Source organism: Artemia sp. Qi Xiang Cuo, chromosome 1 (assembly GCF_049724085.1).
Source record: "Artemia sp. Qi Xiang Cuo chromosome 1, ASM4972408v1, whole genome shotgun sequence".
In the NCBI taxonomy this organism is placed as follows: Eukaryota; Metazoa; Arthropoda; class Branchiopoda; order Anostraca; family Artemiidae; genus Artemia; species Artemia sp. Qi Xiang Cuo.
In genome coordinates, this window is record NC_142794.1 from 48,586,516 (window position 1) to 48,600,467 (window position 13,952).

The 13,952-nt window shown below is 37.0% G+C and overlaps 2 protein-coding genes across 4 annotated transcripts in view; both read right to left on the reverse strand.

The window, feature by feature from the left end:
* The window catches only part of LOC148956418 (UPF0488 protein C8orf33), a 52,981-nt gene that overhangs the window by 7,599 nt on the left and 31,430 nt on the right, over positions 1–13,952 (reverse strand). The window lies entirely within an intron of this gene.
* The window catches only part of LOC148956419 (tyrosyl-DNA phosphodiesterase 2-like), a 41,034-nt gene continuing 31,405 nt past the window's right edge, over positions 4,324–13,952 (reverse strand). For all 3 annotated transcript variants that reach the window (XM_089108070.1, XM_089108064.1, XM_089108078.1), the window contains exon 2: positions 4,324–5,464. In XM_089108070.1, coding sequence (XP_088964196.1) covers positions 4,390–5,463 — 1,074 coding nt within the window. In that variant the 5' untranslated portion in view covers position 5,464 and the 3' untranslated portion in view covers positions 4,324–4,389. The remainder of the gene's footprint in view (positions 5,465–13,952) is intronic.

The following is a 13,952-nucleotide window of genomic DNA, read 5'->3' on the forward strand; positions in this document are numbered from 1 at the left end:
ACTGTTCTACTGAAAATTAGCATCGTGACCTCATAATCTATATTGTGGATGTTAGAATTTGATAACTCTGCTAAAAAAAGTGCAGTCTTTTGAGAATTTTGCCAGGTTCTGGGTTTGATTGTGAGTTTAAGTTTTATGAACTTGTTTTACGAACTCTGTTGTTCCACTGATAATATTATAAATATGGTTTGTCAGGGGAAAAGGCTTTAAAGCTGGAAATTTGCAAGTTCGCTTAAACAGAGTTAGTATCATGATATGGATTATAACATTCATTTGACTATTGAACAAGAAGCCTCAAGTTTGATACACCTGGCCGCAGAAGCTCGCAAATGAGGGTTTACATGAATTGGTCAATTCAGTAATTAAACGCGTCATCGTTTAAAGTGTTTTCTTCAAGTAATTATAATTTGACTACGACGATTGGTTAAAGAAATGGTTAAATGCTTAAAGAAAATTCTATGTATACAGCTTGCTCGGTGTGATCCCTAGAATATACACTCCATACCTTATAAGGATCAGTTAAATCCTGTAGTGGCGGAGTGAATTGATCTCTGGTTGGATAGGGGTTCGATTCCTAGCTGCCGCAGGCCCTGGCATCACATGCACCTTATGCATTAGCATCCCAAATAACGAAGCAAGAAGAAGAAGACGAGTTAATTAGCTTGGAGTAAATCTTGGCTATCAGATATTAATTTTAATAAGATTAATCCTATCCTTTCCCCCTTTCTCAATAAGTATCTTTCTAAAATTTATCATAGAATTCGTTCTGGAACAAATGGACTAAATTTCCTTGCATTCTCATATAAGCTTTCTAATTCAAGTGGTTCAATTCCCCTGTCCCCTCTTTGCAGGCATTGTAATATGAATAATGAAACAATTGACCATTGCCTATTTGAATGTAATATGCTGACGTCTGCACAACATACCTTGCTTTGTAAACTGTTAAAATACTTCAAACACCACAAAATCCCACTATCAGCCAAGAGCCTAGCCAACTGTACCTGCACACAGAGCATAGAAATCGACATCTATCATCTTATATTTGAACTCCTACAGTCGAAAGATCTGCTGAAAGATATCTGAATATATCTAATAAATATGAGGCAATCAAGCCAGTAGCTCTGTAGCCCACAGAGTGAAGCAAAAGGAAAAGGGCTAAATAGTTGTACTGAAAAGCCCGCCTGCTGTTAAATAGAAGAAGAATTGTGCAAAGCAATATAGCTTTAGCGTAGAAACTGGAATTGCAATGGTCAGCTTGACTTCGTAACACTTGTGGCCAAGACGTCGCACTTTAATATTCGAAGAAGCAGGATACTGTTAAAGACAGGTTACAGTAAGACTTATCAAACAGTTCATAGTAGCGAACTGTAAGTAAGGAGCGAAACAACTGAACAGTTGTTTCGAAAACAACTCTAAAAAACAGAATTATTATGCTCATTATGTTGATTCCAAATACATAACAATCATGAAGCTTAGTGTCACCCTTCAAAGGCTACGAGCCTGAGGAAATGTGCCTTATTTTCGAAAAAGGAGGAAATACCCCGTACAAGTCAAAGAATCTTCAACAAAATTAAACCATCAGATTCAGCGTATCGAGAAGCCAACTGCAGAGGTTTCAAGCTTCTATCTGCAAAAAATGTGGAGTTTTGTATTTTTTGTGAGAAGAAAGATAAAGGATACGTGTTTATTTGTTTTTTTTCCCAGGGGTGATCGCGTCGAATCAATGGTCCTAGAACATCGGGAGAGAGCTTATTTGAACGGAAATTAGAGGTTCTAGCGTAGTTTCTAAGTGACCGAAAATATTTAAGGGCAAGTAACCCCCCTTCCACGCCCGCTTTTCCCCCCATTAGACTGATCAAAATTTTGGGATAGCCATTTTGTTCGTATAGTTGAAAAGTCCAAAAAAAATGCCTTTGAAAATAACATGAGCCCTCCCCCAGCCCCTGGGAATAGGTCTTTAAGTTTTAAAATTTGTCCATTGTTTACGTAAAATATTTGTTATTGGGAAGCATACAGACATTTTTCGGGGGATGAGGGTGGGAGGATTTTGTGCTGGGTGCTTGGGGTGAGTTTCCATGGGGATAATTTTCCATGAGGAGGGAATTTCTTGGAGTGAACTTTCTAGGGGAAATTTTAAACTGGAGGGATTTCACAGAATTCCTATACGAAATTATTTTTATTTATCTTATTTCTCTTTGCCTACTCAATTTTGCATGTGGAGATGATGCAGGGGATAGTCTAGGGACAATTTTCAGCGAGTTTAGATTTCCGGGAAATAATTTCCACGGAAGGAGGGTATTTCTGGAGTAATCGAAAAAACGATTAGAAATTAGTGTTTTTCAATTGAAAGTATACTAAGAATTTTTCAGGCTGAATCTTCTCCCAGAAATTTTACAGAGGGGGAGGGGGGTTTAAGCGAGGATGGAATTGTCCGACAGAAATTTTAAGGGGAAGGGATGTATTTTACGTAGTTAGGAATTTTCAACGGAGGACTTTCCCGTGAGGAAAGGGAATTTTTCATGGAGGGTAAGCCAGATTTAACGACATTATTTAAAAACGATCAGAAATTAAGTAGAAAACAAGTTATTTTTCTACTGAAAGTAAGGAGCAACATTACAACTCAAAACGAACAAAAATTATTCTGTATATGAAGGGGTTGTCCCCCTCCTAAATACCTTGTTCTTTGCGCAAAAGTTCGACTGTTTGTCTCAATTTTTTAAGAACGACTCCTGAAACACAAATGTTTATTGATTGCTTAATTAAAATAGGAAGCTTTTTAAAAGTGCTAAAAACTTCAAAAGGCCTACTGTCAGACGTTAAATTGACTTCGCTGTTCAAAAAAAAAAAAAAAAAAAAACTTTTGACCGGCAGCGTCATTCTTCTTCACAAAAAAGCCCGTTATCTCAGCTGCATTGACAAAAGACTTACTTCAGCAGTTTAAGGAGGAAGCCGTTGAGCATCCAGTATACACAGTAGTATCTACAGTATACACATAGCCCCCATGAGCATCAAGATGACACCAGTCGTCTACGTAGAAAAGGAACCTAAGCATCAAGTTGAATGCAAACAAAGTGTTACTATTTTTACATCAGTTATTTAATTTTTTATGCAAAAGCACTTTAATTTCCGAACGACCCTCATATATCCGAAAATACGAAATTTTTAACTTTTCCCAATAATTATGATCGTCACAAATTTGTTTTTCTTTGACTGTTTACTTTTTACACTAGACTTGATTCAGTGGATGTATGGTTACGGGAGAGGGATCACTCAAGAGACAAAACTTAAAGTTCTAGCGCTCTTTAAGTATACAAAAAAAGGCCACGCAACAAAGAAGTGCTTACTTAGGCCACCAAACAAATATTTAACGGTAATATTGCCAAACTGCTATTAAGCTGAAGTATGGCGAGACAGCCAACCGGCTTTAAACTATGGAGAGCTATTTACAGAGCCTCCTAGTTTCAGGGGCTTTAAGGTCGTGCATTGGCGCATTCGTCACTAAATCTGTCAACCTGTACAGCATTTCAAGCTGTGTGTATTAAAATGGCAACCTTTTAGTCATGTAGAATGGACTATTTTCATAATTTGCTTCCCTCGTCCCGGGGCTGCACACATCGTGTCGCCTATAGAGGCATATTTTTCTGACTTTATGATTATAATTAGTAAACTGACTATCCTAAAAATTAGATCTGATGCCAGACAGAACTCCAGAAGACAGCTGGGTTATAGGAGGGGCATCAGATACCCTTCCGATTGGTTTTGACCCTTAAAACGGTACTACAAATTTAAGTTCGCAATCGAATGATCCCCACCCCAGTTTTTATAACCACCTGTTCAGTATGATCAGGCCAAATAAAAAAAAAAAAATTACAATAATACATTGCAGACCCATCACTCTTTCCTAAGTCACTATTGTGTTCACAACGATATTATTCACGAACAATCTGTTTTACATGGGCCATTTAAACAATATGCGGCTCTTGTCCTGGTGACTGCATGGATAAGATGATGTTATCCTCAGTGGCACATTTTGACTGCTTTAATAAAAGTGGCTATTGTGAAATTCCAAACAACCATCGAGGGGCTGCAGGGGCACGTGGGGCACTGAAGGTGTAAAGCCTTCGATTGAATTTTTCCCCTAAAACAGCGGTAGAATTTTTATGGTGAGTAAATGAACCATATCCCAATTTTCTATCACCATCTGTCCTAAATGATAAGGTCGAGAAAAAATTAAATAAAAAGAAATAATCCCCTGGAGAGGTATTATTTTTTACAAAGACAACGCTGAATATTCAACCGAGGTTTTTGAATATCGAGAGAAAATACGCAATTATTAATTTAATAATCAAAACTGTATAAACACACAATTAAATCGGGCATTAAAACAATTCAAGGAAGTTTAAAGTTCACAGCAACTCCCCAATGATCTGAAGGAAAAACAGTGGTACCACTAATCTTTTGAATGCCTGTAAGCTTAAAATCAGCAATAGTAATATTCACAGGCTTTACAAAAACTCGATCAAAGCGACATCTTGGCTGAAACTTTGACGGCATTTGATGATTTGAATTTCTTAAACAGTCCCATGTAAACTGGTACTCTTTTTTAGATCCACAAGCACTCCATGCGTCAAAAAACTTCTCAGGTAATCCTCCTGCTTCAGCAAGCTCCTTGTCTCGAAGGTTTAAGTCCCCAGCAAATATAATATTAGCATCATTTATTTCATTGGCAATTTTGAAGCATTCTTTTAGCTGAACAATTCTTTGTGTTGAGAATTCCTTTGTACTTTCCAAGTGCACATTCATAAGGAGCAATCTTACTTCCCCAACATGAGCATGAACTTGCAGTATGTTTCTTCCCATTACAGAATTAGTAAAAGGCAACACTTTATACGAATCTTGGTACACACAGAATATTTTTAGTAAGGTTATACAGTAGTAAGGGGCTCCGTCAGAATTAGCGGAAATAAAAACGTACTGTGGCAGAAGAGTTTCTAAGTACTTCTGAGTCTCCTCTGTCACCTCTTGGAGAAAAACTATATCATAGCCTTCTTTTTCTATTACTTTTGCTGCAGCTTTTATCCGTATTTTCAAACATTTTGGTTCCATACCATCAAGATTCCAAGTTAAAAATCGAAAATGTGACGGTCTCTTATCAGTCAATTTTGATGATTTTATAAGTTCAGGAAGAGACAAACTTGATCTTGCTTCATCTTGCGCTGACTCAAGTTTAAGATGCTTCGCACCTGGTGAGTCATCAGGTACTGGAGAAGCTTTTCTTGCTAGAGGCTTGGAATCACTCTGTGGTTGAACAGAACCAAAAAACTGTTCAAGAGATCTTTCTAACTCCCAGTCATTGTCCTGCAAAAAACATTGGGCAACTGCTTCATTTGTGTCTGTAATTTCAACAAAGCTTTCAACCAGACGCTGGCATTCAGCAGCCTCAGGAATTTCTTCATCACTCATTCTGTTAATATAAAAGCAAAAAATTACTATTCGACAGCAAATCTCAAGAGTATACACGCTGTTAATATGACACATACATAGTTTCTGAAAATTGGTATGAGCAATAAAATCGTTTAAAAAAGATGTCTTTTTAATTGAGTCACTATTACTTTTGCTTGTGATTAAGTAACATCAGTAGATACTTGTAGGTCAAAGATTTAGAGGGGAGGGAGAAAATGAAGGTATAAATTATCATTTTAGCAACAGACTTTCCTCGGATACGTATCAGAGGGATCTCTTCATCCCCCGTCTACGTGTAGCAATGTGCACTATAGGGGAATTCATCATTTTAAAATATAGAAAGAGAATAATATGGAAGCACGTGCAGATGAGCAAGCTCCCACCCATCCAATCTACTGTATTTACATTTCCTATATAATGCACAAAGTTACATTACGCACAACGGTCCAATACAAACGGGAAAAGGTTTAATGCTTTTTCAACATGGAGGGGCATACAATCAGACAAAGTAGATTTTGGGTCGCTATTTATTATTTTTCCATCTATGGGGTAGGGGTGTCATTTGAACCAAACAAGGAGATGGATACACCCCCCCCCATGTGTGCAGACACGATAAATCAATTAATAATTTCAGCGATGGTTTTGTTTAGGACAATTTAAGTGATTAGCCCCTTCAGTAATTTCAACAGAGAAATGATCATAGACAAGGCATTCAGCGAATTAAAACCTAATATATAAACAAATCAACACTAAAGAAAAAGAGAAACAGGAAAAAAAAATATGTGAACACATTGCGAAATCTGATCCAATAAAGATGCAAATTAATTTTAGAACCATGATAAAAGATTTACAAATGAAAGATTTTGTACAGTTTGTGCGAGAGACAAGAAGTTGTAAGGCTTTTGACTACACTGACTAACATCAAGTCAAACTTCGAAGGAAAATGCATGCATGAATCAATCAACAATTTATTGAACTATAGTTTTCAAATCTTCGCCACTGGAATAAAAAGTTTCTTTTTTTTTCAGTAGATCAACCAGACATCAATCAGAGGTTTGTGAGAATATTTTCTTTAGCCACCTGCAAAAGGTCTTATTACATCTCAAAATGAGGTGTGTTGCAATAAAATTTTTCGCTGTTTTCTTCTAATATTGACCAGAATTCTTCTTGATGAATGTACCTAATATGATTTTTCTTACATAGGCTTTATGGTTGAAAATATTGCCTTGAACAAAATAGTGTATATGTTTCAAAAAGTGACTGACTGGCATCTTGGCGACTCAAGACAATTATTACAATGGTTTCAAACAGTGGCCATACCCTCTTTTTTTTGCTTACTGAGTGGTGATATAATATTCTTCATTACCTTCCAATGAGCCAGATTACAAATAATAAGGCTTATCATGCGCATCTTTAGAAGAAATGTATGTTAAATTTTTCATTAAATCTTCCAATTTCGAAGCACATAGCCTACATTTAGCTGTCATCTCCTTAATCTTAAATTTTTGATTAATTTTGTCGCACACAAGGAACTTATAATTAGGTCCATATGCCCAAAATTCATTACATTGTAGGTTCCCAAATTCAGATTTAGTCTTAAACCACCCTTCTGTTGGCGTTTTCCGGACAAACTGGAAAGTAAATCAACCAAAGGAACTGCTAAAAACAGTTTTCTTGTCATTCTGTTAGTTGATCTACTTCTACCCTTTTCTGTACAACCCCAAATGGAAATGCAGCCTTGGGTACCTGAAGCTATTGAAATCTTTGGTCAATATATATATATATATATATTTTTTTTTAATATTCAATCCAGTTTATATACAGAGGATTGAAAAAATTTGTAGTCAACTAGAGGCAGCTGAGCAGCATATTTCACGGAACATCCTACATTAGCACGTTGCACCAGGCTTTATTTCTGAATGTCAATTATTCCTTGCAGATTTAGCCTAGAGGTTTTCTCTATGACCAATAATAATAATAATTTATTTGAACCCTCTATCAGAGGCAACGCTGTAGCGTTACCTATAGTTAAGGCCACACGGTCCCCTCACGCCCATCATTCTCCCAAACACATTCAATCCAAATTTTGAGATAGCCATTTTGTTCAGCGTACTCGATTTCCAGATAGAAAATATGTTTTTGAGAAGGACACTTCCCCACAACCCTCAGGGTAAGGGTTTTAAGCTATGCCCTGGGGCATATAAGGTTTTTATATAAGGCGTTGTCGTAGAAACTTCAAGAAAGGCTCATTCGATTGGAAATTCAAAGGGCTAGTGCCCTTTTTAATAGTCGAAAGTGATTCGAGGGCAACTAGGCCCCCCCCCACGCCCATCTTTCCCCCAAACACATCCAGTCAAAATTTTGAGATAGCCATTTTGTTCAGAGTAGTTGATTTCCAGATAGAAAATACGTTTATGAGGAGAACACTCCACCACAATCCTTAGGGCACGGGTTTTAAGTTATGCCCTGGGGGCATATAAGGTTTTTTATAGAAGGCATTGTCATAGAAACTTCAAAAAAGGCTTATTCGATTGGAAATTCAAAGGGCTAGTGCCCTTTTTAACAATCGAAAGTGATTGGAGGGCAACAAGCCCCCCACGCCCATCATTCCCCCAAACACATCCAAACAAAATTTTGAGATAGCCATTTTGTTCAGCATAATTGATTTCCAGATAGAAAATATGTTTTTGAGGAGGACACTTCCCCACAACCCTAAGGGCAAGGGTTTTAAGTTATGTCCTGGGGGGCATATAAGGTTTTCATTGAAGGCGTTGTCGTAGAAACTTCAAAAAAGGCTCAGTCAATTGGAAATTCAAAGGGCTAGTGCCCTTTTTAGTAGTCGAAAGTGACTGGAGGGCAACTAACCACCCTCTTACGCCCACCTTTCCCCGAAACACATCCAATGAAAATTTTGAGATAGCGATTTTATTAAACGTAGTTTTAAGGTCTGGAAATTAGATCTTTGAGGGTGACAACTCCCCCACAGCCCTCAGGGCAAGGGTTGTAAGTTATGCCCTGGGGGCATATAAGGTTTAAGTATAAACTTCAGAAAGGGCTCATTCGATTGGAAATTTAAATGACTAGCTCCCTTTTTGATAGTCGAATGTGATTCTAAGGCAACTGACACCCCTTCCATGCCCACTATTCCCCAAACACATCCAATCAAAATTTTGATATAGCCATTTTGTTCAACGTAGTTGAAAGTTCTGAAAATTATACCTTTGAGCAGGACAATCCCCCACAGTCTTCAGGGCAAGGATTATAAGTTATGCCCTGGGGGCATATATGGTTATTATGAAAGGAATGCTCGTATAAACTTCAGAAGGCTCATTTGATTGGATACTGAAATTTCTAGTTCCCTTTTTAAGAGTCAAAAGAGATTGGAGGGCACCTAGTCCCCCAAGCCCTTTTTTCCTCAGACCCATCCGATAAGAACTTTGAGATAGCTTTTTTTTAAAATAGTTCAAAGACGATATAACAAAAACTCAGGGGTCAACACAGCCCCCTAGGGCCCGAGAGCAGGTGTTGTAAGTTATCTCCTAGGGGAATATATGGTTCTTATTGAAGGGATGCTCGTAAAAAATTCAGAGATGGCTCTTATGATTGGAAATTGAAAGTTCATAGAGTCAAAAGAGATTGGAGGGCAACTAGCCCCCCCACGCTCCTTTTCCCCCAAATGTATCCAATAAAAATTTTGAGATATCCATTAAGTAAAAAATTGCTTGAAAGTAAGATAACAAAAACTCAGGTGTCGTCACAACCCCCCAAGGCCCGGGGGCAGGCGTTATAGGTTATGCCCTGGGGCATATATTGTTTTCATGAAAGGGATGCTCGTATAAACTTCAGAGCTCATTTGATTGGATATTGAAAGTTCGAGATCACTTTTTAATAGTCAAAAGAGATCCGAGGGCAGCTAGCTCCCCCCCACGCCTTCTTTTTCAAAACCCATCTGATAAAAATTTTGAGATATATATTTTGTTTAAAAATAGTTCAAAGGTCGGATAAGGAAAAATCCGGTGTCAATAGAAACCCCCAGGGCACAGGGGAAGGCGTTCTAAGTTATGCCTTAAGGGCATGTATGGTTCTTATGAAAGGGATGCTCGTATAAACTTCATAGAGGGCTCATTTGACTGGAAATTGAAAGTTCTAGTTCACTTTTTAGGAGTCAAGAGAGTTAAACTAGCCCCCCCCCTGCTCTTTTTCCCCAAAACCCGTCTGCTACAAGTTTTGAGATAGTAAGTGTTTTGGAAATTGTTCAAAAAATTAGATAACAAAAACGCCCCCCAGAGCCCGGTGGATAGGCGTTGTAAGTGTTGTTCTGGGGGCCTATATGGTTCTTATGAAAAGGATGCTCGTTTGAACTTCAGAGGGGGCTCATTTGACTGAAAATTGAAAGTTCTAGTTCAATTTTTAAGATTCAAAAGATATCCAAGGGCAACTCGCCCCCCCCCCCTACACATCCTTTTTCCCCAAGCCCATCCAATAAAATTTTTATAATTGTCATTTCATTAAAAACAGTTCAAAGGTCAGATAAGAAAAATTTCTGTGCCGACGGAACCAACCAGGGCCCGGAGACAGGCGTTATTAGTAATGCTCTAGGGGCATATATATTTTTTATGGAAGGTATGCTCGTACAAACTTCGGAGAGGGCTCATTTGATTGGAAATTGAAAGTTCTTGTTCACTTTTTAAAAGTCAAAAGAGATAAGAGGGCAACTAGCCCCCCCCTCCTCCACGCCCTAAATTCATCAAACAAACATTTGAGATAGAGATTTTGTTAAAAATAGTTCGAAGTTCAGATAACAAAAAACTACGGTGTCAACACAGCCCACCAGAGCCCGGGGATAGGCGTTATAAGTTATGCCCTGGAAGCATATATGGTTGTTACGGAAGGAATGCTCGAAAAACTTCCTAGAGGGCTCATTTGATTGGAAATTGAAAGTTGTAATTCACTTTTTAAGAGTCAAAAGTGATTGGAGGGCAGATAGCCTCCCCCTACACTCAATTTATTTTTTTCCCAGAGGCACTTCATATAGAAGGGGACGTCATATAAACTTCAAAGGGGGCTAATTTGATTGGAAATGGAGAGTTCTAGTGCCCTCTTAAGAGCCAAAAGTGATCAGAGGGCAACTGCTCCCCCCAAGCCCTTTTTCTCCAAATATATCTGATAAAAAGTTTGAGGTAGCCATTTTGTTAAAAATAGTGCAAAGATCATATAACAAAAACTCCTTTACGTATGGTGATTTCGTTAAAAATAGTTCAAAGGTCAGATAAGGAAAACTCCTGTGTCAACCCTCCCCCCCCCCCAGGGCCGGGGCAGGCGCTGTAAGTATTGCTCTGGGGGCCTATATGTTTTTTTATGGAAGGTGTGCTCGTATAAACTTCAGAGAGGGTTCATTTGAATGGAAATTAAAAGTTGTAGTTCATTTTATCAGAGTGAAAAAAGATCAGAGGGCTACTAGCCCCTCCCGCCCTCCACGCCGTTGGGTGTATCGGATGGATAAATCGCTTCGATAAAAATTTCAGGTGATCATTTTGTTAAAAATAGTTCAACCATCAGATATTAAAACTCCAGGGTAGACACAACCCCCCCAGGGCCCAGGGACAGGCGTTGTAAGTTATACTCTGGGGATATATATGGTTCTTATAGAAGGGATATTCGTATAAAATTCAGAGAGGGCTCATTTGATTGAAAATAGAAAGTTCTGGTTCACTTTTAAAGTGTCAAAATAGACCGAAGCTTAATCTAGTCCCCATTCACCCTTTTTCCCCAAACCCATCGGATAAAAATTTTGAGATACCAATTTTGTTCAAAATAGTTCAAACATCAGATAATAACAATTCCGAGGTTGACACAAACCCATTTTTTCACTTTGATATTGTTACTTTGATATCAGTTTTGATACTTTGATGAATATTTGATTTTTTTTTAAGTTTGATTTTGAAATAAGGAATTTTTAAAAACTTTGCAATCAAAAACAAACAAAAATAATTAAAAAAAACATTCCGAAAAATAAGTTTTCAAAGTAAAGTAAAAGAAAAGTAACAGAAATTAAATAAACAATCAATGCAAACAAGCGTACAATAGATATTAATGTAAATTAATAAATAAAACCTTAAACAAGTGAAATTTAAATTGAATATGCAAATCAAGCTTGAAACGAACAAAAATCACCGCAAACAAGAGTTTGGGTATGACCTCCTTCTCTCACTGTAAAAGTATAAAACCTACTGCATCATTGGCGCTTTGTTGAAAACTATATGCGTCTTGAACAGTCTTGGAAAGTATAAACAACATCAAGTTGAATATCTGATGTATAATAATATTAATTTTTGAAAGATCCATCTGCTCAAGAATTTATTTCACTGTAATTTTATTTTTATTTTCAATGCTGTAAGAACTGGAAAAGAAAATATTTGTAATATAATCCGTTTTCAGTTAAGCACCAATGACGCAGTATACTTTTGGTTTTTATTTACAGTTAGGAAAGGAGGCAGTATCCAAACACTTGTTTTTAGGGAAACTATATTCGTCATTAACAACTTTAAAAAGAGCTAATAAATTAAACTGAATATTTGATGTATAATGATATTAATTGCTGAAAGCTCATCAGTTCAAAATGTTACTCTAATTTTAATGTTTATTTTCAATATTAAGCACAAAAGAAAATATTTGTCATAAAACTGGTTTTCAGTAAAGCGCCAATGACGCAGTAGGTTTTAGACTTTTACAGCTAGAGAAGGAGGTCATACCCAAACTCTTGTTTGTAGTGATTATTGTTCGTTTCAAGCTTGATTTGCATATTCAATTTAAGTTTCACTCGTTTTAAGATTTATTTATAAATTTACATTAGTATCTATTGTATGCTTGTTTGCATTGATTGTTTATTGTATTTCTGTTCGTTTTAAGTTTCATTTTTACTTCAATAGCAAAATATTTTATTTCATTTTAAGCTTGATTTTCATATTCAATATAAGCATTACACGCTTTAAGATCCATTTATTCATTTATGTTATTACTTTTTGTATGTTTTTGATATGATTGTTTATTTAATTTCTGTTCGTTTCGGGTTTAATTTATTCTTTAATAGTAATTTCTGGTTGTTTTGAGTTTGAATTTTAAAGGTATTTGTATCTGCTGAGCTTAAGTTTAAAAAGGGCTTTACTTTTATTTGAAAAACTTATTTTTCGGAATTTTTTTTAATTAATTCATACAAAAATGCACTTAGGAGTAAGAAAAAAGAAACATACATAAAAAACACTTATTATTGCAAACTCTAAAAAATTCACTAGCAATGAACAAACGATAAATACACCCCAATGGGAAATCTACGACATACACAAATCGCTGTCTGAATCTGCTTTCTAAGACATCCATCTTGTGACATATCTCAAAAACTCCGTAACATTTGGAGATATAACTGTTGCGAGACCAAATAAGAACATTCTGACGTGATAAAAAAAACTTCCATAATGGCACCAGAAAAAACATCCGGGGAGCAAAAAACGAGTTATAAAGCCGATCAAGTATTTTTTTTGTCAAATTGGTCTTTAACTCTAGAAAAACGTCCATAGGACTTCCTCAATTTCTCTCTCAATACATTTATTGTTAGTGGCCTTGTTACGAATCGAGGTCCCGAATGCAAGTCCAAGGTACTTGAGAGTAGTCGCAAAAATTGTATCAGGGCCAATCTGAATTTCTTAATCGGAAGGGTGATGACAACCAAAAACGAGATATTCAGTTTTAGCAGAAGCAACTGGCATCCCTATGTCAGACAACCAGGCATAAAGGCTGTTCACAGTAGCCTGTAGCGATTGCAAATCATCAGACAACAGAAAAATGTCATTTGCGTACGAAAGGTGACTTGCATCAATGGATGGCTCGATGTTAAAATACGGTATTCTGCGGCTTGCACAGCGGATGGCATTATTAAATATTGCAGGAAATAACACTTGAGCCTTGTTTTGCTCCGCGACGCACAGAAATTCGGCTGCTGCAAAGATTTTCGACGCGGACAAGTATAGAAGAGTTTTGATACAATTGCCACAGGGAGGCACAAATGAATGGGTTTACCCCACTCCTCGAAAGTGCAGAAACAGCTTGGGAGTGTAGGATCGAATCAGATGCTTTAGAAATATGTATTGTACAAACATATGAAGGTTTCTTTATTCTCTGATACCTCTCCAAAATAGACAAGAAAACTGCGTGTGCATTCCCAACATCAAGACCCGCGCGAAAACCAAACTGATGATATCCATGATCACACCTATTCGAGATTTTTAAAAGAAGAATCTTTTCAAATAATTTTGCAGTAATTGCAATATTCTTTTATGGGACACACGTCACAATGCCCTCGCATAGCGCAGTCGGTACGAAATACTGCACAATACAAGCTTGGAAAAGTAACGCCATATAGCTTTTCCTTTTTTTAGGAGACGAATTAGCGTAAGAACTGACGATGTTGAGATAGAAACAAGATTTCTAGTTGA